A 27,113-nucleotide genomic window follows, 5' to 3' on the forward strand; every position below is an offset into this window, starting at 1 on the left:
ATGCTAATTAATTCTTTCAACGATTTTTGGTTTGATCAAAGTATCTCTTATAGTTTTTGAGATAGGTTGATTTAACTGTAATATTATATTTGCTGCTACGGAACCCTTTGTGCGCGAGCCCGACTCGCACTTGGCCGGTTTTACTATTATTTCCTAAAAGAACCACTTCAGTTTCAATTATATATAAGTAGTAAGTATAGGATAACATATTAAACGCTAGTTCAAATAAAATTAAAAATACAATTGAATTTGTTCATCCAGTCAAAATTCTGAACGTAACGTAACTACCAAAGAAACACCGCTAAAAAACCTTTCCTACTTATTTTCGCACTTGGTAATAAGTCCCACTCCACCCATCACTCCTTGACGACATATCCGAGCGCCTTCATCTCCTCGTCGAAGGCTTCGTCGCGGTACTTCCTGATCTTCTGCAGCCAGGTGCCGATGGTCGTGTAGTTGCGGTTGGTGCCTCCGTACCGGTGGGGCAGGAGTTCGGGCGGGATGTGTTGGTGCAGGGACTTCAAGTCGTATCTGCGGGTAGGAAGAAGGGTGATTGTGTGATTGGGAGGCTGAAGTTGTGATTGTGAATTATTGTGGAATGGTCTCATTATTATAATTATTATCATCATCATCATCATCAGCCCATAATCATCCACTGCTGGACCTATGTCACCATATATGTATCTTGTGGCGCTCCTTGGAACACACAGCGCCACAACACTCGGTCCTCGGCCTTCCTCATCCTGCCACTACCGGCTGTAATTATTATAAGCTTATTTTATGAACCTACAACTTACAGGATACGATGACGTTTTGGCACATTGTCGCCACTACTACTAACTATTTGAAATGGCTACCCAATTTTAAAACTAACTCCTTTCATTGCGTTTTCGATTTTCTACTCAGGTTACCTACCTTCTGGCCAGGAAGGGGAAAGAAAAATATTATTAATGTTGTTGATAATGAGTCTAATGACTCATACAATATCACCATCAGGAATGCAATTATGCATAAAGGAAGTTCTCACAATTCAAATTGAGTAACTAGACTGCAGAATGCAGATTGTGAAATTAATCACATCGCAACTAGAGAAGAATACTGCAGCCTAGAAACATATCACACGGATATAATTTGCAATGAGTTATTGTCTACTGACATGAATGCAGAATGCACTCATTAAAGTTGGTAGTACAGACTGTGGTAATAAGTGTTTGATAGTAATAAGAACCTCTTTCCAAATAATATCAAGCATTTTTTTTTTTTTTTTTTTTTTTTTTTTTTTCGGGTAGGTGGAAAAAGTAAATAAACAACTGGATTTAATTTTTATAATAATATAATTAGTAAACTATTAAATTGGGACTGAAAAGTAATATATTATGAAAGTTTAACTGGAAATACCTGCCATACGTTATTATCTCCTTCATACAAGCAACATTTCCTGCATCATCACAAACTTCACTGACATAACCTCAAACTGTTGACAATGGAAAGCATCAAAGAGACAATTGCTGAGATGATGGGCCAACTGAACACAAGAATGGCCTCCTTCGAAGCACAGATTAATAAGTCTCCAGCTTCACCTTCAGCTTCGGGACTGGCTGTTGAGTTTGCTGCCTTCAGGAGCTTCACAGTGTCGGCCTTCAACATTCTTCAGAAGCAGGTTGAGATGCTGGCAAGAGGGATGGACCACCTGGACATGCGCAGCCGCCGGAAGATCCTGCTCATTCACGGGGTACCCGAGACCAAGGGGGAGAATGTGGTGAATGCAGCTGTCCGGGTGATTACAGGTCACATTGAGGAGCCCGAGCTACTTTCTCCAAAGGATGTCACTCGCAGTCACAGGATGGGTCGCTTGGGTGATAAGCCTCGGCCCATTCTAGTCAAATTCAAAGACTTAACCCTGAGAAACAAGGTATGGTTCTCCAAAGCGAAGCTTAAGGGCAGTGGAGTCACGCTCTCGGAGTTTTTGACCAAGCCGCGGCATCAGGCATTCATGGAGGCTCGGCAGCGGGTCGGCGTGAAGCAGTGCTGGACGCGGGACGGCTGCGTGGTGGTGCTGGGCGCTGACGGGAAGCAGCATCGCATCGTGTCGCTCGCCGAGCTGGACCAGGTGTGTCCGCCGGCGAGCCTGAACGTCGGTGTGGCGCCGCCAAAGGCCAGCAGCAGCAAGGCGCCAGATGCATCAGTGGTCTCTGGCAGAGCGAAGCGTGTCGCATCTAAAAAGTAGTGGTGCACATAGGATCCATTTTCCTTAATCACAATTTTGGTAACGCAAGTTTATACCCTCTATTTAAAATAATATTTTTCAATTTATGATTTTTATAGTGTTGTGTACGTCTGTTTTGTCAATGTCAATGTCGTCGTTCGTAAGTGTCAATGTCAATCTGACAAACAATTGTCATTTTTATTTTGTTCTTTTCTCGAGTAAAAGTATTCTGTGTTCTTTTTATAGAGGTGTCCTGTCTTTGTGATAGTTATTGTTCGTAGTTCGTAGGCACTATAGTGCCACAATCTTATCTGTTCCGGTGGTCAAAATGTGCAACTAACCAAACGTCATTGTCAAACGTCATTTCATACTCTGTGCGTTATTTGAGTTGTCAATTTCAATTGTTGTTATTTAATTTGTTTTGTGATTTTCTGGGTGAAATACTACCAAAAGCGCTGTAATTTAATGCAAGAAAAGTAGTACTATATATATTGGCTTTTATGCAGGAAGAATAACGTATTCAGGCGCCTTTAATTCCGTTTGAAAAATTGGAAGAACGAGTTGCAGCGGCTACAGGTTAGTGTTGCCAAATATGACGAATAATTTTACCCATATACTCCATGTAATTTTATGTAATATTTTCCAGAGAGGCCCGTGCCCCAGCAGTGGGGACGGGATGAGTCGTGATGAAAATTATATAATCTTTATTTTTCTTTTATTACAGGTGTGATGACATGACATGATACTTTAAATCTTAGGCAGTATACCAAGAAGAATTTCGCGCACCTGCTGCGATTTTAGACGAAATAATGATGATTTATGACATGTCATTGTTTTCCCAACCAATCAAGAGTTGGCTGAAAGAAATAGCTTTTTGGCAATTAGCCTTTGGAAGGAGACCCGTGCCCCAGCAGTGGGGACGTGATGGGTCAAGATGATGATGATGATGATGTATTAGCCTTTGCACACTGTCTGAATTTATTTTCATTGTATGCTATTGTTTCTTGTTACTTTAGAAAATGTAAAATAAAGTGTTCAAAAATAATAATAATACTTAATTAATTGTTTTTTTAAGTCTATCTATCTCGTTATTCCCACGACCCACATATATTACCTATAGCATTGTAATCTAAATTTAATCTCCTATATCAGAAGCAGAACATAATCAGAACTACACTGAAACAAATGTCGTTTGATATATTATATCCACTTTCATTTACTATCGACCCTATATTTTGATTTATCTATAGTAATATACTTATGAATGTACCTAATTATTACAATAGGTAATAGCAGAAATGCATTGTCGTTTAAACCAGAAATAGGCAAAATTTAATCGAAAGCAACACTGGATTCGATCACAGCGATGTCGCCACCGGAACAGATAAGATTGTGGCACTATACTTTGTTTGTTTTTTCTTTTTGTTTCTGTGTGCCGTTTGGAAACTGCTTTTAGTTTTCTTTTGTACAGCTGGCAGGTGGAATAGTATTTTAGTTAAGAAGGTCCAAACCGAATAGGTTTATTTGTTATTATTATCTTAAATTATATTTTATTTTATATATTTATTTTTATTTATTTATTTTATACTAGGTAGGGTAACGTAACGTACCTTGGGACGCTTGTACCTCGGGACATTGATTGTATTTTAAAAACCGGCTAAATAAACACATTAAAATTCTACCCTAGGCATAGTATTTTACTCGCTTGGCAAAACTAGTTAGTCTCGTGATCATACCAGCATCTAGTGTGTGGTGAAGACAGTATGAAGTTTTTTGGAGTCAAAAGTAGCTTTTTTATAGTTTTTTGTGTTGCTTTTTCTCATTGAGGCATGCTCAAAATAAAGACATGGATGTCACGTATAACTTTTCAGTTATTTAATTTTATGTCATGGCAATTATCTAAAAGATTCCTATTAATTAAAAATAAAGATAATTAAATTTTGGTTAAATATTGCTTTTTTGTACCTTGGGACACGATTAAATTTGTACCTTGGGACACTGTTTCCTATGGCTTTGTACTATGGAAAATGCAAACATCTAAATAACGCCTTATATCTCTGTTCTTATTAGTGCCAGAGTGAAACTAGACAGAAGAGAGATGCAGTAAATAAATAAGAACAGAGATATAAGGCGTTATTTAGAAGTTTGCATTTTCCATAGTACAAAGCTATAGGAAACAGTGTCCCAAGGTACAAACGTGTAACGTACCTTGGGTCAAAACAAGCATTTTTACTTTTATCTTAATTTAATAAAATCTGGCCACACTAAAGCTTAAGCACAAATACTAGTGATAAAAGATTATATATCCTACCGAATAAAGAAAATTTCACATTAATATCTTAGTTGTACGCTGCGATAGCTTCATTCAAAGTTGGGGTAGTCGAAAATGTCCCTAGGTACGTTACGTTACCCTATTTATTTTATAGTTATATTTAAATAGCATACATATCAGTAAATTTACGAGTTCTGATTGCGTTAACAGTGATTCTGAGATCCTTTTAGATTGCATTTCCTCTTCTGATGGCGAGTTAAACAGTATTGATAGCTTTCATAGTATTCCCTCATTATCCGACACTCTTCACACAACATTTTCTGAAGTCCCGAAAAATTTTAATGTGGTACACATAAACGCCCAGAGTATTCCGGCTCATTATTCTGAATTATTAGCGTCATTTGACACCAAAAATATCCATGCCATTCTCGTTTCGGAATCATGGTTAAAACCATGTCTCCCAACAACCTCTTATTCATTGCCTGGCTTCATTCTTATACGTAATGACCGTATTGGTGCACGCGGTGGAGGAGTTGCAATTTACCTACGCTCCCACATACCATACTCTGTTGTCAGTATGTCAGCTCAACCACCACCGGACAATGCAGGAGAACACCTTATTATTGAGGTCATCCTTTCCCAGAACAAGACATTGCTTGGCGTCTATTATAATCCTTCAATGTACAACAACTACTTTGACTCATTCGAGAAACTGCTTGAAGATTATATGCCTATGTATAAGCACATAATTGTAATGGGTGACTTCAACACCTGCCTGCTGAGGAACGACGTGCGCTCCTCTTCCTTCATGTCCCTAACACAAGCTAGCAACATGAATATTCTTCCCCTTGGTGCTACCCATCATTTCCCTAATTGTAATCCTACCCTCCTAGATTTAATACTAGTTTCATCTCCAAATCATGTTGCTAAGCACGGTCAATGTGGCGCCGATGGATTTTCCTACCATGATCTCATATTTCTATCATACAAAATTCGTCCCCCTAAGGCTAAACCTAGAACTCTCCTTCAACGCAATTTTGGTGGAATGGTGCTGGAAAATCTTCGCAGTGATGCGCAAAATGCAGCTTGGGACACGGTGTTTAATGCTGATACAGTGGATGAAAAAGTTTCGGCTTTTAATTCCTTACTTATCCGTCTGTACGATGTGCATGCACCCGTCAGAGCTGTAAGAATGAAGCATCTTCCGGCTCCCTGGTTGACTGACGAAATCAAAGTGATGATTAATCGCAAGATTTCCGCCAAGTCAAAGTTTAAACGCCAGCCTTCTGACTCAAACCGTGACAAATACCATGCGTTACGTAATCACTGCAATAAGGTGTGTAGGGACGCACAACGACGCCACATTCATGAGTCCGTTCAGAATGGTGATCCCGCCAAAGTCTGGAACTTCCTCAGGTCATTAGGAGTTGGTAAATCGCGCTCTCAATCTATTCCTAAAGACTTGGATTTAAACCTTCTTAATCAGCATTTCACATCGTCAGTAGCCATGGATAGTGCCACTAAAACCAGAACATTGAATACTCTTTCTTCAATACCAACTTCTGACTTCCCCGAATTTAACTTTAGTCAATTTGCTGATAGTGACGTTGAGAGAAGTATACTCGCCATCACTTCTAACGCTGTCGGTAGTGATAGCATAAGTCGGAAAATGGTGCTCCCTATCCTGGACATTATCCTTCCCGTTATTTCCCACATACTCAACTTTTCCATATCCACTAATACGTTCCCGTCCACTTGGAAAGATGCCCAAGTAACTCCTTTGCCCAAAAAATCTAACCCATCCTTCTCAGATTATCGCCCTATCTCCATACTTCCTTTCCTTTCCAAAGTCCTCGAACGTCTGGTCCATCATCAGCTGAACAGATTTCTTGTTAGAAATGATCTGATGAATCGTTATCAGTCTGGTTTTCGCCCTGGACATAGCACGGTAACGGCTTTGGTGAAAATCACGGACGACGTTCGCCAGGGTATGGAGAACGGTGAACTGACTGTGCTATCACTACTCGACTTCAGCAACGCCTTTAACACTGTGGATTTCGATATCCTATTGGGGGTATTACGTTCTCTTAATGTATCTCCTACGGTAATTGACTGGTTTCACAGTTATTTGCACGGACGCCGGCAACGAATCCGTATCGAAGAATCCAACTCTGTGTGGTGTAGCACCACAGCCGGTGTCCCGCAAGGTGGCGTGTTGTCTCCTCTTCTATTTGCTATATTCATAAATAGTATATCCGACAATATCTCTTCTTCCTACCACCTTTATGCAGATGATCTCCAAATATATAACCAAGCGTCAATTTCTGATCTACCACATGCGATCCATCAAACGAATATTGACCTTGAGCATATACTCTCATGGAGTAAAGATCATGGTCTGAGAGTTAACCCCACCAAAACGCAGGTCATAGTTTTAGGCAGCCCTAGATTTACCTCTCTTGTCGACCTAAATGCCCTGCCTCCAATAGTTTTCAATGGAGTTCACATACGTTGGAGTAACTGTGTGAAGAATCTAGGGGTTTTCATGGACAGCGCTATGACTTGGAAGAATCAGCTCGACGAGGTGAGCCGGAAGGTGTTCGCTTCTGTAGGCTCACTCCGGAGATTGCGGAATTTCCTACCCACGGCCACCAAAATTGTTCTTTCTCAATCCTTACTTCTTCCTATTCTAGATTATGCCGACTCTTGTTACACCGATCTTACCGAGGAGCAACTTAACAAACTTGAGCGCCTCCAAAATGTCTGTATAAGGTTCATATTTGGTTTACGCAAATATGACCATGTTTCTGAATTTCGCACCAAGCTCAAGTGGCTCCCTATTCGCCTCCGCCGGAATACCCACATCCTTTCACTATTGCATTCAATACTGTTTAACCCAGCATACCCTGCGTACCTTAAAGAGCGCTTTAACTTTCGGTACGAATCTCATACTCGGACACTTCGCTCATCACATAATCTTCGCCTCAATATCCCTCCCCATTCAACAAAATTTTACGGTGATTCCTTTACCATACAAGCCATCACCTTATGGAATGATCTCCCACTACACATACGTAAAGCACCGTCATTAGCTTCTTTTAAAAGAATGGTAAAGGATCTTTTTCTTAGTGTTTAGGTAGTTTTTTTTTTCCGTTGTCTTATTATTGGAGCTCAGACAAGAATTAATATAATCCTATAAAATCTGATAATTATATTTATGTAGGTATATGTAGTTTATTATATGATATATATGATTGTTATGGGTATATAAGTATAATTTCACGTAAGTATATTGTTTAGTTTGTAGGTATTTATAGTTAATTAATAAATTCTTTAGTACACTTGACCCTATCTGAACATAAATATTCTTCCACCTAAAGGTTGTCTTGAAAAAATCGCTTTTAGTGATAAGACCGCCTTTTTTGTACCTATGTGTTTATATTTAAGCTTTGTATAATATTCTATTTTTGTGTACAAATAAAGAATATTCTATCTATCTATCTATCAAGCATTCACACCACATATCATAGAAGACTGCCGGATTTTATGGCAAAGAAACAAACATACAAATCATACAGTTTCTTGAATGTAATGTGTATGAAATATTTAGCTAATCATCATTATCAGGAAGTTCATATCAGTAGACATACGTCAGTTGCTAAACGTAGGAGACTCCCAAATAATGCTACAACACCCTCTTGGCTTTCCTAATCTACCTCACATTCTGTACATAATATACTAGGCTAGCATAAAATCGCGGCAGCAGGCTAATGGATGGTTCGGTTATTGGGTTATAGACTACCTTCAACCAGGTGGACTATCTTCTATCTATTGTACTAATAGTAGCTAACGTTACCCATGGAAGTAAATGTGTTCCCAGGTGTCCTTCGGTATGAACCTCTTGAAGAGGTAGAAGAAGGTGTTGATGATCCACGAGTAGTTGATGATGTGGCAGGAGCGCAGCCGCGCCGGCGTCGCCACCTGCCGGGGAAATTATACAATACGGAATAGGAAAACGTTAGAAGATTCTTCTTCTTACTATACCTTGTTTCACGGGGAAAGACATCTGATACAAACAAAAACTACCCTTATTCGAATGTCTCTCTACCTGACAGTTACTTTCATTCGATTTTGACAGCAAAATCATATGATAGTCTATGATATGCTATCGATAGATAGAGTTATTGAAATTTGCAGTTAGAAAGGTAGAGATAAATAATAGAGCGCGTCTAGGGTTTCACTTTGATAGAAGGATTAGGCAGTCAAAATAGCGTCATTCGCTCACTGCCCAAGATGTGCCTGGAGTACCTAAATATAAAGGACAATAGATATACGTAACTAGGAGAGGCCCCTTTCGCCTCAATTAATGAAAAAATATGATTATGAGATCATACTTCATGAAGGTATTTTATCTCTTTGGTGACGATGCTGACGTTTCCAGGACTTTATTAGGACTGAAACACTGAAACCTAATTTATTTGGCATTCATAATATCAAATTTATCTCTTTGCAACCGTATGCTTAATATCATACGTGCGTAAGTCTACTTCAGAAACTACGTTGAAGGTACTATTTAGTAGCTATGGCGACAGTAAGATACACAACTTATAAAATCCTTATTATCCGTCAAAGTCCACTTACCCCCATAAGTGCAACGATTTGATACGCAACCGTAGGTGTGAGCGTGGCCACATGTCGCAGGGTGATGCCGTCCAGGTCCACGATGGCTGTGCCTCCGAGTATCTGCATCTTTGGGGTCCTGGTACCGATCTCCACGATCGCCGTGCCAGCCTTTACCAGCTCTTCTACACCGAATTCACTAGGGTCCCATGTTCCTGTAGGAAACGTATGTAAAATTAAAAGGGGATTAAAAGGGGCGCTCATAGCTGCTATTTCTAAGCCCTTCCAAAAGTGTACAAAAAGGTTCTGCCAGTGGATACGTATGTTTCACCATGTGCTTGGTAGTGGCGCTCTTCGTCCTGCACAATTATATTATACAAAACTTCTTGAGTTTCTCCATCATATTTTATACATAAGTACCTACATAAAATTTTGAAACGTGTATATAATCAAGACTTCATTTGATCTCACACGACTGTTTGCTTCCGTCGTAACCTTCCTCAGCTAAACATAGGCATTCACTTCACCACTGGCCACACCACTCATCTCGGCCTTCTTCATCTGTTTTAAAACTGTGGTACCTACCTAAAGCTATGAGTATGAGGGAAGATCCGAATAGTCAATCGTCCTTTTTCGTTGCCGTAGTCGGTAAATAATGTTGACATCATTTTGCCACATTAATCTTTTTTTTTACTCAAGTTCTGCCAATGTATTAAATATAAATTAAACTTTATTTAACTTTAATTTACCTTCATAGTAATGGAAATAAATCACAGTGCAAAATTGACAGAATTTATCATCATTAGGCGGCAATACCAAATCCTACTTTTATTTTTCCTCATGGTTATAAACCAGAAACATAATAAAAATAATACAGCAAACCACAGCACGATTTCCTAAAGCCCCAAAAAACAAAATGGCTATGCCGTGGCTACGAACTGCGATTACGATACGAGCCACGACGATCGGCCGGTATTACCCCACCGGTCGGCCGAGAAGTACTAGGAGCGCAGAGCACAGAGAAGTTAAATATTAAACTAGCTCGCAAACGAAAGCGAGAGCGAGCACGACGACGTCATAATGCTGATACGAAACAGAACAGGCGAAGCGAAACAAATGAATGAGAATAGGATTTGAAGCGATATATTTGATGGTTTCCTTCAGGCGCGGATCCAGACCTCAAAATAGGTGATGGGCAAGTCTAAAAAAACCGGCCAAGTGCGAGTTGGACTCGCGCACTGAGTGTTCCGTACAAAGATGTTTTCCATTTAATTTCTCCATATGTACCTACCTACTACTGTGATTTTTTGCATATTTTTTGTACCTAGCATTTAGCCAGTAGGATACTTGAGTCTAACAAAATTTTCCACTTTGAAGCTTAATATTTCGTAAACCAATCACTGAATCAAAAAATGGTTTGAGCATACCTATACTATTTTTGAAAGACCTATTCAACGATACCTCACACTAGTGATGTAACGAATATTCGCATTCGCATTCGCATTCGCGAATATTCGCATTTATTTGGATATTCGCATTCGCATTCGCATTCGCAAAATTTTGTGCGAATGTTTGCGAATATCAGTACTTTTAAAAAACTATTTGAAAATAATGGTAGATAGGTTAACAAAATCTAAATCCATTCGTCTATAACCTTTTTATTACAAGTTACCCTGTTAATCACATTTCCAGTCTTACTTTATCATTTGGTATTATTTATTTACTTTGGGAAATGAAACTTTACATATTATAGTTAATAGTTTCATAAGACCTAAACATAATAAAAAAGCGTATTTTGACAGTATACAGGGTTATTTGCAAGTAGACCTGATCCTTTCAGGAGGTAATAGAGGAAGGCTTTTTTCAGTCGATTGAACCCTATATTGCATTATCCAAAACTTAACCATTTCTAAAATATTTAATATTTAATTTTTTTTTATTTTTTTTGTCAAATTGTTATGCTTAACACCGAAAATAAAAAAAAAACTAGCCATATTTCAATATTTTTTTAGTTGTTTTGCATAAAAAAGTGTAAAATAATCAAATGTGCATTAATTGACTTAAATTAGACATAATACTTACCTCAAAAGAGTTAAACATTTTTTTAAATATTCACAACGTAAAAAAAAGTTTTATTTAAAAAGAATATCATACGACAATTTTTTACGCACTTCAGCTTTAAAACATTATCAACTTATAAGCTTTCAAATAAGATATTTCAATATCAAATCGATTTAGGTATCACCAACATATGGCCAAAACAACCAGCACAGGCGGACAAAATTCAATAGGAAAACTAACAATATTAGCCCAATTTAAAGGTAAAAAGTGTGATTGTTTTCAGTCCTGTTGATTTTAGTATGGAAACCTCTATTGAGTTTTCTCCGATTTCTCTGGTTGTTTTGGCCATATCTTAGTGATACCTAAATCGTTTTGATATTGAAATATCTTATTTGAAAGCTTATAAGTTGACAATATTTTTAAGCTGAAGTGCACAAAAAATTGTCATATGACATTCTTTTTAATTTAACTTATTTGTTTTTACGTTTAGAATATTTTTTTTAATGTTTAACTATTTTTAGGTATTGTGTCTAATTTAAGTCAATTAATGCACATTTGATTTTTTTTATTAGTTAATTTTAGGTTCACTCACTATCTATAGGTCACTTATTTATGCAAAACAACCAAAAAAGTTATTGAAATAGTTTTTTTTTATTTTTAGTTTTAAGCTTAAATTTTTTGAAAAACATAAAAAAACTTACATATTCAATATGTTAGAAATGGTTAAGTTTCGGACAATGCATTATAGGGTTCAATCGACTGAAAATGTCTTCCTCTATCACCTCTTGAAAGGATCAGGTCTACTTTACCAATAACCCTGAAGTGTCAGAGCAAGACAGTCATAGATTTAAATATTTTAAATGTTTCGTATAAGTCGTCCTCAGAAACCGCACACAGTCGCAATGTGTCGTAACAGTTACGGGGCTAACTAAAGTGTACTTTAAAAAAAACTGCGACAATGATTGGCTAGTCTGATTCGGAATGCGTCTTGAACGGAATGTACCTCGACCAGTACTAGATAGTCACCAAACCATGCAAGTGGCCCCAAATTTTAACACAAACTGAATATTCGCATTCGCGAATATCGATATCAGATATTCGCATTCGCATTCGCATTCGCGAATGTCCAAAAACACACATTCGTTACATCACTACCTCACACCATCGAAACAGCGAGAAAAAACATTTCATCCCCACTTTACTTGTATGCCAAAAATCCGTACGCCATATTTTACATCTTTATCGAGGCCGTAAATTTGTATATCTATGCGAAATATCACCTTGATACCGACCTTTACCCGTTTCTGAGAAAAAGGGTGGTGACAGACAGACAGACAACAAAGTGATCCTATAAGGCATCCTTTTTTACTGATTACCCTAAAAAGTGCCTCGCCTTGAGGACCTACTGATAGCATTTTTTTTTGTATGTCGTGGTGATGAAATTAAATTAAAATTAAATTCATTTATTTCAGATTAATTGATCCATATTCAGTACATATCATAAAATTCAATAAAAACAATACATTAAGAACTAGCACAAGAATAAACATACAATTTATCATAAATCAAATCAATACATAAATTCAGGATTAAATACAATAATAAATGCTGTGCTGTGCTAATTGCAATTTTTCCAAATAAATCAAAACTGGAAAGTTTTTAGTAACTAGGTACTTGCAAAATTTTAGAGACGAAAGTTTGTGTTTTTCAGGCAAAAGTTACATGATAACGTAAACGTAACGCTAAATTCGAATTTAAATGAGGCTGATTTTATCTCGATAGGCAAAACAGTTTTTAAGATACCTGCTACATTCAGCTATTTAAAAGAAAGGCATTTTTTTTACAAAACAGTGTTATAGATTTCTTCAATTTTAACTATAGGCAAAAGTTTATAAGTTTGGCTAGATATTCTTCACATAGGTAGTATAATTACACACGTAAAACACACACAATATGAAGTTTTTAACTTTTTGAACACATAGACAAATATTTCGGAGGTGTGGTTTGAAAACTTAATTTGGGTTTTCTTTTTGTTTAAGTACTTAAAAAAAAACATCAATCGCTTTCTTGTCAGAGCCTTCTTACTACGGCAGCAGGAAATGAAATGAAAAGTATTTATTTGCATGATTAAGGGTACATAAAAGTTTTTGAAGTGTGATAATAAGCACGAGACCTTAATCTACCTGAAAGGTGAACAAATATTTATGCAGAAGTGACATAGTTAAGTTAAATAATAATATTTGTAACATGCACAATAACAATATACACAATATACGTTAGTAGAAAATTAAAACAATGTTAACAGGAAGTAGATTTTTTTAAAATGCTGGTTTTTTTAGTCAGCACTCAACGCGCGGTTATTTAAATGTGATGTAAAATTGGAAATTATAGTTTATGTGAAGGATACATTAATACCTATTAATTGTTAATACCCCAACAACTTTAAAAAATCAAGAGTTACAATAACTCGTATTATTTTGTATTTTTTAGTAAGTATTCGTTTTTTTTAACACAAACCCAGTCCTTAGGGGTCAAAATTGGGGAAATCTAAAAAACTGAAAATCTGCTCGTTTTGTCAAAAAAGGCTTTCTTTTAATAACTGAACTATTCATTTATCGAGTATCAAACTAGTCTCATTCTACCTAAATAGTGACTCTTGGCTGTCTTGGCATGACCGAAAATTTTTGATTGATTGATTTCTTTTAAAAACTAACCGTACGGCTTTCTAGGTGAAAAAAATAAATATAGCATAACCCGAAATCATCTCATCATAACTATTAAAAAACAGCCATACCTCCAAAGTGATAAAATGGCTAAATTATAATATTAAAATCCCGTGGTTTGATATGGCAAGTCATTTAGGTGATGGGCATGCCCATCTTGCCCATATGGGTGGATCCGCGCCTGGTTTCCTTGGAACTTTCTAGGTACTTACATAAACATAAACTTAAAAAGTATTAAAAAAAAACTAAAATAAGTACTTATAGCCATGGAAGTAATAATACAACAGGAATGCGCACTCACCAAAATGATGCAAACAAAAATAGACCTAACGAATTCACCTTAAGATTTATATTTGAAGTGAAAGAGGCCGCGAGCCGATAGAGAGGGTTAGCACAGAGCCCTTCCTCTCTTTTTAACAATTGCCAGGATTTAGTTGTGTAAACTTTAGTAGATTTTGTACGAAGAGAGCTATGCAAAAAAAATATTAAATGAACTCATAAACTACTGTATATCATATCATTTTCAAAAACAAATTTATAATAAATCATTATAAACATGTAATTGTAATTAAATATTTGGTATTTGTATGAATAATAATTTCATAAAAAATATTGGTAGTTTTTCTAAATACTTTACGACAAGACCAAAGTTGTCAAGATGACGGATGACGTTTATACTGTTGTGAGAGACGTTATGGTTAGGGTGACCATTTATTCGTACTTTTGAATCACTTTCCATTAATTAAGACCTGTTTCATTCAACTTTTTGTTTTATTTTATACCTAAGTATAATTAGGTATTATTGTGGCTTTTATCTTATAAGGCTGGTAAAGAGTTATGAGCTGTTGATTTTTTTGGTGATAGATATGAGTATTATAAGATAGAATAGAATAGTAACGTGTAAATAAAGAAGATCCAATAAATACATTGTATTACATCTTATTATAAAAATGTGTGTTGTTTGATTTCGCTCATCTTATTATTTACGTCAATCCTAACTCTCTAATTAAAACCAGTCCATCTTAGTAGAATTTGGTAAAAAGACAGATTGTTGTTGCTAGTTCAAACCTTGGGAATATCTAATTGATATGGAAAAAAAACATATCAATATTACATTGCAGTTTGCGCTGCAAAAACATATCTACTCGTATACAAATTTTACCTTCTCCCCATTTGTTTACTCAATTTTCATATCACCAAAATACATTCGTACCTACATTGCAATCGAATTATTCGAATAATAGGTGACTTTGAGACCATCGACACCTATTCGCGACATGATAGATTAGAAGTGATGTCTCATGAATTACCTAAAATTATGGTCACCAAAAATAGAAAGAGATGGAGGGCTCCGTGCTGACTATCTCTGTCGGCTCGTTTTTTTGGTGCAGTGCGCATTCCTGTTGTATTATTACTTCCATGCTTATAGCTGAACACAAAAGAGTAGAGATTAATGTTTTTGGAACTAAACAGATTTAAACCTAGCAATAAAAAAAAACTTGTGATTTGTGGTCTGTTTCTATGGTTTGAATGTCAAACGCGCCCTGTTCCCGTATAAACAAATCGAATTTTGCTTAATTTTGGAGTTTTGTGGATTGTTGAGTTTGTTCACGAAGTGAAAATGAATAAAACCATTCGCAGCGAAGCTAGACAGATGATTTACAGCGTTTACCTACGATGTTTGGCGGAGAATGAGGCTGGAGAAGTATTAGTCAATATATACGATGTTTATGAAAGAGCAGCGTTTTATACTGGTGAGTAGGTACTTAATTTCTAACTATTAACATACATTGCTTATATTTCTTGTAAAAAAGTACTATTTTGATGTAATAGAATGCCTTTCAATGTGTATTTGTTATTCTTATAGAGGTTAGAAAATACTAGTGTCAAACGTTACATGACATCAGGGTCTGGATGCTAATGTTGTTAAAACATCAGGTCTAGATACTTTTTTACTAACCCCCGACTCAAAAAGAGTATCGATAAGTTTTACAGCTGTAGGTGTCTATGTGTGTCGGTCTCTCCGTGTTAGAGTACCTATTGTAAAAATATGTGTAAGAATATGTAATGCCGAGTTGCAGAAAGGGACTTTAAGCTAGTTTGGACATTAAATCTATGTCTGTCTCTTTCTGTCCGTATACTGTCAAAGCAAGGCAACAATACATTTAATGCCGACATTAACTTAAAGATCCTTTCTGCAACTCAGTGTAAGAGTCGGTATAAATTCCCCAGACATAATAATTTGCAAGTCACTGCTTTTCTGACCAATTAAATAATTTGTTGCAGGAAAATCGGTAAACACAGTTTTAGAAGAATTGCCGGGGCACATTTGAACTTTTTCCTGAGCAAGAAAAAACTGTAATAAAATATCGATGTGTGATACTATCACTTTTCTCCTATAGTAATTACATAATGGGATAACCAACACGTGTTTCAGTGCAAAAAAACATTATGAAATACACAATGAAATAAAAGTTACAGTTGATTTGATTTAATGAAATTCATTCAAGACTGCCCCCCTCTCCCCTACTAATTTCTTCTCTTAACATAAACCTCCCCAAAAAGTGGCATTTTATAATTAGTAAATATTTGAAACATTTCTCGTTTTGATTTTTTCTGCTAAAGTATCGTGATACTTTTGTCCGTTTTCTATACTATAATAGTGTGGCCACTTTCTTAGATTGCCACGCCCTCAATTATTCTCTACTCTTTTATGTTCAGCATAGTCATTTACTTAAAATCTCGTGTTCATTTTATTAGGTACAAGTTGTCTTGCATTGCAATCTATTGTGTTATTCACAAATACCAATTACTTAAAATATTTAAGTGTAGATAACATTAACATACCAAATCGGAACACCGATAGTCGTCCAATAGAAGGATGGTCCGACATGCTGCCTTCGTACGCCCCCTTGACCTTGCAAAGCCCCCAAAGATCAACGCCATCATATAAATGTGCATACTGTTTCCGAAACAAACAGTAGCGGACTAGCTGAAAGAAGAAAAGAGATAGCTATAGTAACACATTCATAGTGGCATTGTATCGCACGAGATAGCAATAGACGTGGGATGAAGGTTGGATTCCTTTCACTACATACTTTTCTAGTAGATATTTAACATTTCTTAATCTAGCTCTTTCTGGTTCATGCAGTCTTGGTATTCTGTTACGAACGTCCCCCCACAGATGGCGTCATATTATAAAAAAGGGAATCGACTCTTTGACTCATTCATTCATCATAAGTGTTTTGTTTTTTAAAATTAAAAAAATATAAATTCACCAAAAAATACACATGTTAAGGGTCTGTTCCACAATGTCTGGTTAGTGGCTACCTGACGGATAAAATACATGCTGTCACTTTCTGTTATTATTTTTTAGACAGTGACAGCATGTATTTTATCCGACAGGTAGCGACTAACCAGACATTGTGGAACAGGGGCTAAGACTTGAATAAATAACATGTAAAGGGTATTATTACTTACTAGCTATTCCCGCGCGCTTCGTCTTATAAAGTTTTCCCGTGGGAATTCCGGGATAAAAAGTAGCCTATGTTCTTTCCCAGGGTCTAGATCGCCGTATGTATACCAAATTTCATTCAAATCCGTTCAGTAGTTTTGGCGTGAAAGAGTAACAGACAGACAGACAGACGGACAGACACAGTTACTTTCGCATTTATAATATTAGTTAGGATTAGGATTAGTTAGGATACACAGCTTTTATAACGTATAACCTTAATAACTCATGTTATCATAAAGATGAATTATAACTATCAATAATTTTCCATCAGCTAAAATAGCATACTTACATGAGTAAAGTGTTCTTGAAACTGATTATGTTATTGGTGTGACATTGGGCCCTGTCGACGACTGCGTTAAGTCATACATAAACTACCTAATAAAGCATAGGTCACGGCTAGAATACCGGTTTTAATATGTCTAGTACACCTAGTTACGGTCTAGATAATTGTTATCATTAGTTAGACTTGTAAGTAGGTAAGCAAGTAAGTATCTAATGATTTACGTAGGTATCGTTTCGGTTATTAATGATTATTTGTAAAATATGTATTTTGACCATTTCGATGATTTTAAAATTAAAAATAACGTCTGTTAAAAAAACGTTTTTCCTAAAAAAATAAAGGATACTTATTAAAAAATCTCTACAAAAACCAAAAGTTTCTTAATTCATTTCCTCTAGAACGTTTTTAGCGTTTAAAAATTAACGCACAGGTTTTGATATTTGATATTAGCATGACGATTACCCTAGCATTTTTTTAAATACGCTAAATGCGTTTTTCTAAACAGAAGATTATTTCGGCGGCGTTTTTTACATGCATTATCGAAAAAACAGAAACTTATTAAAATTTGTACTAGTGAGAGCGAGGGTTATATGTTTCTAACTATTTAAATCAAATAAGTAATAATAATAAGTTGCTAATGCTGTCGGGGTTATATTTAATTAGCTTTTAAAGAAAGCGGAAAAGAATAATTTCTTGTAAAATAATAGGTACACGATGTTGCCTTTCGTACCGATATTATTAATTAAAATGTTCCCTGAAGGTCGCAAAGTAAAAAAGTTAAAATGTTCTCTCTCCAACAGCGGCGGCGTTTGATTAAGTAAATGTTTTTATTTAATTTTATGAACAGTTCTAAAGTGAAATTAAAATCCGTACATACCTACTTACTGGGTGTTTTGTTATACTTACGGTAAAATGTTTTTCCATGTCCAAGTTTGCCATGAATAACAATAAAATAGATATGAACATGATTCAGAACAATACCATTTTAATAGAATAGTAGGTTGCTCATTTTAATGGGTCTGTGGGGGACTTTTAGAACATTAATATACAGAGTGTCCCAGCTAAAGTGCACATCCGAAAGATAGTGACACAACTCGTTATTCTAAACATTTTTTTTATATGATATAAAGTTTGTAAGTTCGTGAAAAAAAAATATTTGTATTAAACTGTCACGGTGACCAACAAAGTCTCTATGAAGTAGTAAAAATACTACAGGTCTTCGAATAAAATTTGTTTAGAATGAGGAGTTGTGTCACTATCTTTCAGATGTGAACCTGGCACATCCTGTAGCTGAGAAGACCGTAGTTGTAGTTTATAAATATAGTTACTGCCATTTTTCGTGGCACAAAAGGTGTTTTTAAAATATTGTACAAGAAATAAACTACAACTAAAATTAACTTGCAGCCTGTACTTACAAGTCTATGTGCTCTTGGTACCGCGAAATGTCTCGCTCGGAGAAACCTCAGCAGGAACGTGTCGTCAGTCCGGGGCGGGGTACACTCGCCTCTCTCTGAAACAAGTATGAAATTTTCAGGGAAAAAGCGGCCAAGTGCGTTTCATAGCAAGGATAGTTTATGTAAACAATGGGAATAAAAGACTTTAGAAGACCTTAAAGCCGATCGCTTTTAGAGAAAGCGAAAATCAGAGCCGATTCAGACATTTGAGTAAATTGCAGATCTGGTAAGCAAATGTTCCGGCTGACTAATACCTACTTGAGTTGCCATTATTATAATAATGTAAAAATTATACCAACTTACCAAATATCATGTCCCGAAGCTCCGCAATGACTGCACTCCTAGTAATTGGGTTTTCATTGCACAATGTTTTGGCTAGCTCTAAGCACTCCGGGTCCTCGCTAGTGTTGAGCTCAGCTTCGAACGCTATCTCGAGGAAGCACTCATACATTGTTCTGTAGCCCTGGTGCCCTCACTCCTGCACGGAAGAATAAAATGAAAGTGAGAATTTAGCTTCTACTTCTTAAGAAACATGCATGTTTCGTTAAAAGTGAATCCATGGACGATAATGATGAAAATATTTAACTAAGTTTGTGGATTAATAATGAAAAAATACTTCACGCATACTGAACCTGCAGCGTCGTCGTAAGTTGGACCAAAATTGTTAAGTCCTTCAAAATTTTACGCAGCCGTTGATCAAAAATTATTAAAAATTAAAATACTGTTTTATTTCGAAACTAACCCAAGATTACGCCAACTCAATCTACACGAGCTATAATTTCACGCAAAGTCAAAAGGATGGCTTACTATTAAGTACATTAAAAGTTAACTAAGCTAAGACCAAACCTCTAAGGACCAAATACATTTATTTAAAAACCACTTAATTCGATCTCTTGGCACCTCGGTTGACCATTTGATATCTGATGGGATTGGGTCGGATTCAATTTGACATCAAGGAAGGACGGCGGCGACGACGCCATCACAATTTCATTTTGAACTTTCTTTAATATACTTACATTTTTATTTGTTATACTTTTTGTTCTAAGAAAGAAGAAATTTGTAATTTACTTAGTTTCTGTATAGAATTTATGGGCCTTACCACAAAAACTTAGACAGTATTTAACAGATGTTTAGCGCTGTCAAACGCCTGCAAAATCCGTCAAATTTCGTTTTAAACACTACTTCAACAGTGTTTAAAGTTTTTTGTGGTAGCACAGATTATGTCCCGCGCAAGTACGGAAATTAAAACGTATTATAGTATTTTAAACCCCTAATTATTATCTCATATCCCTAAGCCCTAAAAATGATCTAAGTATAAAACACATAGGAAGTTACTTAATATTAAGTTAATATTATGGTATTATTTAGTCGAGCAGCAACTTAAAAAGTGTTATTTAATAGATGTTGTATAACCATTTGGGTGAATGTATGGTGTAATTTAGGAGAAAGTGGCTTATCATATTAGACTTTCAATTTTGTTTTTGGTTTATCGGAATCACACTGCAACACTCTACTATTAAAAACAACTGTTTTAACAGAAATTAATGTATTATTTTTTTATATTGCAAACTTTTGAAAAACAGCCATAAAATTATGATGTTTAAAAAAAATATGTTTAGACCTGACTTCCAGGGCTGTTCCATGTTAAACTTACTATATGCGCGGGGGTTCCGCTCATCTGGCATAATCTTTATTGACCAAAACTCATTTCGCATAACTCGTATGGTCTAAACTTTTTTGGCCGAACCATCACTTTGCCAAGACTTATGTGGCATAAGGCTCGTTTCGTCTAAAACTCTTTAGGCACAATCTTTAAACACCTAAGTTACGTTTGCTCAAATTTATGTTCGTCTATACCTATGTATAATCTTGTTTCTTGTAATTTTATCTTAATAAATAATATATTAAGTATATAGTAAATGTACAAATTGTGGTATTTTTCTCCTACATCCCGAAAATCACGATATTGTATGATAAAAAAAATCGAAAGTTAACGACCAATATAATTATTACAAACCCCATGAGATCGAAACCTAAAAATAGGTGCGACGACGAGCAAAGCGAGGAGGAGCGTGTTAGGTGCACATGTTCATTAAAACCAAAGCGGAGCGCAGCGAAGCGGAGCGGAGCGTTTTCCAAACAGCGGAAACAATACAAAGCACCAGTTTGCGCTATGTAGGGAGACGCTCCGTCAAAGTTAAAGCCAAACGAATATTATTACTTTGTATAAACCTAATAAACCTATGCCATAGCATTATTAGGCTATTCAAGATTTGGCCATACCATTATTAGGCTAAACAATGTTATGCGAAATAACTTTTTACTAAACGAGATTTATGCGATACGATTTTCGGCGTAACGAGACTTTGACCAAACGTTACTATGCAATACGAGATTAGGCAAATAAATCTTATACCAAAAAAGGTAGAACCTATGCGCGGATGTCTTCATTGTCTCATTATACACTGTAACACATAGGCTTTTCCTAAGGATAATAAATAGGTATGGGGTGTTCTAAGTACTCACACGCCTAAGTTTTTTTTCAAATGATTTTAATTTATTTAGCAGTCAGTACCTATTTTATACAGACATACCTATGTATATAGGTACTCAAGTATTACCTAGACCTTGTTACAGAAGTAAAACCGCCATGTTAGCAGAATGAAAGGAAATTGCATAAGAATGGAATGTTCGAGAGTGACCTAAATTAAATTAACTTTTTTTTGGCATCAAGTTATCATATTATTAGGGTTTGATTTTTCAATAGCCAGATAAAAGTTATCTGGGGAATAATTCTGATGCTGTCGCGTCAGATTATTTGTATCAAAAAAATAATTCTCATATACACTGAAAAAAATAATTTTTAGCAAAGTACCATTTATCTGACTATTGAAAAATCAGCCCTAAGACTAATATTGATAGTAAAAATAAAAAACTAAGTATAGGTTATAGATTATGATCTAATCGTTACCAATGTCAATAAGCCGGCTCGAGTTTAGAGAAGGACGAAGAGTGGATCGACCCAGCTCGCCTTGGCAATACATGCAGATGGTTTGGTTACATACGTAGTCAAAGAGTAGAAAAAACACAAGTTTGTTCTCTATTACATACCTACCTATCTGCCTATAGGCGATTTTGTAAGAAATCACCATATTATGTAGGTTCATCATTGAGTCTCATTTGAGAATATCAATGTAAAAATTTTGGAAAAATCTCATGTTTTAATACAGCTATTTGTAGACGAACCTACAATGATTTTTTACATAATCACATATCTGTTACTCGTCTGGCAACTACCCGTGTTTTTGCAACATTGTGAATGGCGTAAAGTGACAAATTACAATTAAACATAAGGAAAAGAGTAGAAAAATAGGATATAAATATCCAACTCACATAGATAAGTAGTCACTATGTGACGTTATACGGAAATCCTTGGACCTTCAGAACATCACAATCATCAAATGTAATCACACGACAAACAAGTCATACTGCTTGCATTGATCTGTAACCCTATTTGCACTTAGTAAGTATATTTATGAGCAGTAAAAAATATAATTATCACACAAAACACATAAATGACACAAACATGTTGAATTTAAAATTAATGGACTTTGAAACACACACAATTTCACTCAAACGGCATCCTTGCTTTCTTTAGAATCACGGTTGCATAAAATGCATAAGATCAAACACAAGAGCAAAACTTTTTTAAAGCTTAAAAAAATACGTCCGAACGACATGCGCCAGAGCATAAAAGTAAATGTTGATTGTGTGATACAATAACAACACGTGAGTCACACGGTCGAGGATACCAACTCTGTAACAAAGTGTATTTTAATCTGGTATCACTACCAGGACTGCATGAAGAATGAAGGTCAGAATGTATGAATGATATTATGAGAGAATGGATCTTGGCCCACTGTGCAGTGCGGTGCAGTAGGATTTGGGTTAATCGTGGATTAGCTCCTTATTCTCTGGAGTTGAAAGGTAATGCCATGTTAGGCACTCTTCATTCAGTCCATTGCAATGTAATGCCCCATAGTATTCAGAGACTGTGGTTATTTCCATTCTTGAAATGAACGAATTTTGTTTTCCACTATCCAATTAGCATTCTGCAAAAAATATGACTCTGTTCTCTAAGCTCTGTGGGGCTCTGATCTGGCTCACACAAGTGGAACCTTTGTGCAGAGAGGCTCAAAAGGACTAGATTACAGATTCGTTACAAAAAGGAACCTTTGTGCATATCCTTGGGTCGTTGTCCAGTATGCCCACTGTTGGTTGCTTGTGGGTCATTTAAATTTTACTAGATACCTTGGACTAATATGCTAAATCTATATCTAATATAAAATCAATAAAATAATGAAGGGGTGAATCAGGAAGTCATTCGGAACAACTTTTATTATTCTACGACTTTTGGAAATCATGTAGTTTTTTGGAAATAACCCTGTATAATTCGTAAAACAAGAAACAACATACTTAGGTACTTAATTATTTTGTGATATTTTTTAAATTTATTTTATTAAAATACTTAAATCAGATTCATGCATGCAGAGACTCCAAGACCTTCAAACATATTATGTGGTTCACATCACAGCCAGTTGCGTAAGTCGACCGTGAACAGAGTAACAGTAAGCTGCTAATGCTATCGATAGCTGATTTTTTACCTTGAGTCGGACGGTCGGACCTCTACGCTCCGTTACTCTATGATAGCCTGGTACGATTAAATATAAACATTTTTGTTATAAATATTTATTTATTGCCAGTAAATATAAGCTGCGGTCTTCGATAATACGAAGCTCGACCAATAGGCGTGACACGATAAGAGAACTAAATAAACATGCTGACGAGCAACAGACTATGTACTAAGGAATGGACATTGTACCTACATACTTACTTACCAATGAGATATTAGAATTTAAGTACCTAAACCTATGTACAGCTCTTACGGAGAAGGAGATAATTTAGCAATAGATGTGTCGACCCATCAACTTGCAGTGGACCAGAGCGTGGTGGAAAACGGTCCAAGCTTATGAAGGTAGTTTAGATCTTTGGAATATGGACACAGGTTCCTTTTTCAGGTGCAGAAAATAGAATAGAATAGCATAGGTCCCACCGGGTTGGAACTATCCAATATTCTTATTATTTATTTATTCCCATAATATAAGAAACTGTAAAAACTTTTTTTTTAGGCCTGGTTAGGATTAAAAATCTGCAAAATGGGAATAAGTAGAAATAAAAATCTGTTAAAACAAAATTTTGTTTTATTGCCATTAATTTTCATGATCCGGATGGCACTGAAGAAGAAGTGCGATCATGAACAATATAAGCCACGTAAAACCGCGCCACCGCGCCCCGGGCCGCACCGCATACTACCAACGAACGAAATCCGATCAACTAACCAACCACCTTTTGTGGGACGCACGATGTTGGACGTATGATGTTCCGATGGCGAACAAAGTACCAGGCAAACATAGATTAAAAGCAAGTAAGAAATATTATTTGCGCGCGAGATACGAGATGCGATTCTCGGCTCCCGTGCGCCTCTTTCGAGTTACGACAACTTACGTTATTGATGTACCAGGGAGACACGTCTTGCAAAGAGGTTGGTTTGTAGACTTTTAGTAACGTTGTGCCTGTATGTAGGTTGTACAGCAACATTACTTACTACCTGATGGTTGCTATACACTTTCTTGGATTAAGCCTTGGCTAGCAATGCTTCATTTTGGAATGCGTATGTTTGAAATTTTGCAGGCGAAAGAAGTGACATGGCCTTTGCTATTGACAGAGTCTGGAGTGAACTTCAGTTGAAAGCATCAAAGCGTTGTCTATCGAGGTTGGTCGCCAGCTGCTGTCGACGTGGGAGGGCTGTTGTGTTGACGGTAGTTGGCGTACGATTACGTTAAAACAACGAGAATGACGTCAACGACGCAGACGACAAAAAATTGTCGTTCGAATGTAGCCTGAAGGCACCTAAAATTCTTTCTCCAATTATTATAAACTTTATGAGTGAATAATTGAATATGTAAATCTGATTTTGCAGTGCACAAATTTAAGTAATGTACTACCTACCTAATAGATTATAGATATATAGATTTACACTCGACACTTCAAACAGACGTAGGTGTAAAATATTGGTTAAAAAAACTCGTGAAAGTGCCTACTTATTGATAGTAATTAGGTTGTATATAACTGTTATGTTGTGAGAAAGTGGTAAGTATTTATAAAGTACTAGTACAATGAAGAGTCTACGAGCGAAGTGATTGATGAGTTGAAACATCATAACATGCCACTCCTCCTTACGGTTGCTATAATAATAACATTTAAAGATTGTTTATGCAGCACTACAGACTCATCTCAAAGAGGCTTACGGCTCTTGGCAATGTCGGTGACAAACAAATGAGCTAGACTAGGTTTTGTCACCGTGGTAACAGGATAAAAAAAAAAAAAAAAAAAACACGCACTCACGCCTTGTACTAATGTACTCCCTTGCGGGGTAGGCAGAGGTGCATTGCTGCACCCACTTTTCGCCAGAGTGTTATGTTAGTCCCAATGTAATAGGGGGCGGGCCTATTGCCATTTTACGGGCACATCCAAGACCCAAGAACAAATATCTGTGTTTAAACAAATATCTGCCCCAGCCGGGAATCGAACCCGGGACCATCGGCTCAGTAGTCAGGGTCACTAACCACTACGCCATTCGGTCGTAACAGGATTAGTCAGTCAGTTTAGCGTACAAGTTTTGTAATTATAGTCGCTGACTGTCCACGGCCCGCGGAACATAATATACCAAGGTGACAAAGCCTAGCCCAATAGCCGATAGCAAATCATTAAACTTTTCGGAGTTTTCAGGACTAATCTAAAACGTTTTAGAACCTATTGATGAATAAAACATTATACTTGGGATTGCACATTGTTGTTGCATCAATGAAAGATATGAGTACCAACCTGAATAATGTACTTATGTATTTGTTTCAACTATATTGACGTTATTGTAAAATAAATAATGTTAGTTAAATACTATTATTATAAAATATGTAAGTATATTCTAAAACTTCTTGAAATACTTATACATAATTATATACCAACCTAAAGGATTAATATTTACAAAATTTCCGTTGGTAACGGTGAGTAGCTACCATATAAAAATAGGATTTCTAAATAGGAAAATAACGCCAAGGTTCCTTGGGAGACCCTATACCTATGAAATCTGGGCGTATATCTAGGGGAAGCATGTGTAGCTTCTTTTAAGAATGCATTTATTTACATTAAGCCCCTGTTCCACAATGTCTGGTTAGTCGCTACCTGTCGGATAAAATACATGCTGTCACTGTCTAAAAAATAATAACAGAAAGTGACAGCATGTATTTTATCCGTCAGGTAGCCACTAACCAGACATTGTGGAACAGACCCTAAACCTACGTACGGTCGACTAACTAACAAGTTATAATTAAAATGTAATAGAAACTGATATGCAGGATATTACACATTTAATTAAGGCTTATGTATGTTTTCAAGAACATGTTGTTAGATGGACATAATATTGTGAACCGTACATTTTTTAATTTGTTATTGTATTGTATGGAGTTCATTGATCTATTCGTTTTTTACAATTACTTTTTTGTGAAATCTCAATGCGTATTTTAATCGTGCGTGCGAAGAATTGATGATCATAAAAAGATAGGTGAGGCACCTTCTTAATTCTGTAAATTTCTTTAGTAGGTACTCCTTTAAAGGTGATAATTGGCGGCGAACATCATGATTTTAAATTAAATATGTTCTTTGTTTTGTCAACCTATTTACCTTGTTAAATTCCAATAAAAGGACCGTAACCTGTGTTACTTCCGTTCAAGATCCGGTTTGGGGACAGATAATCGCCTATGAAAGGACTATTGAAAACAGACCTTTATCCTTGTAAAAGTTGAAAATAATTATTTTATTTAAATTAGTAGGTCACCTGCCTACTTACTTAAAATTCAGGCTAGT

At 36.1% G+C, this 27,113-nt stretch overlaps 2 protein-coding genes across 2 annotated transcripts; one reads left to right on the forward strand and one right to left on the reverse strand.

Annotated features, from left to right (window-relative positions):
- Nucleotides 1-217: 217 nt before the first annotated feature.
- LOC105390935 (clavesin-2) lies at nucleotides 218-22,891 on the reverse strand. The gene is made up of 7 exons (XM_038116050.2): nucleotides 22,524-22,891; nucleotides 19,434-19,608; nucleotides 19,092-19,186; nucleotides 16,730-16,874; nucleotides 9,120-9,313; nucleotides 8,335-8,459; nucleotides 218-531 (listed from the first exon to the last, which is right to left on the reverse strand). The coding sequence occupies exons 2-7, from the start codon at nucleotides 19,579-19,581 to the stop codon at nucleotides 357-359; spliced, it is 882 nt and encodes a 293-aa protein (XP_037971978.2). The 5' UTR covers nucleotides 19,582-19,608; nucleotides 22,524-22,891; the 3' UTR covers nucleotides 218-356.
- On the forward strand, nucleotides 1,281-2,227 carry LOC119693580. The gene has a single exon (XM_048628620.1). It carries the CDS (start codon nucleotides 1,484-1,486, stop codon nucleotides 2,225-2,227), a length of 744 nt encoding a protein of 247 aa, XP_048484577.1. The 5' UTR covers nucleotides 1,281-1,483.
- Nucleotides 22,892-27,113: the final 4,222 nt, after the last annotated feature.

The sequence above is a fragment of the Plutella xylostella genome, chromosome 21 (genome assembly GCF_932276165.1).
Source record: "Plutella xylostella chromosome 21, ilPluXylo3.1, whole genome shotgun sequence".
Taxonomy (NCBI): Eukaryota; Metazoa; Arthropoda; class Insecta; order Lepidoptera; family Plutellidae; genus Plutella; species Plutella xylostella.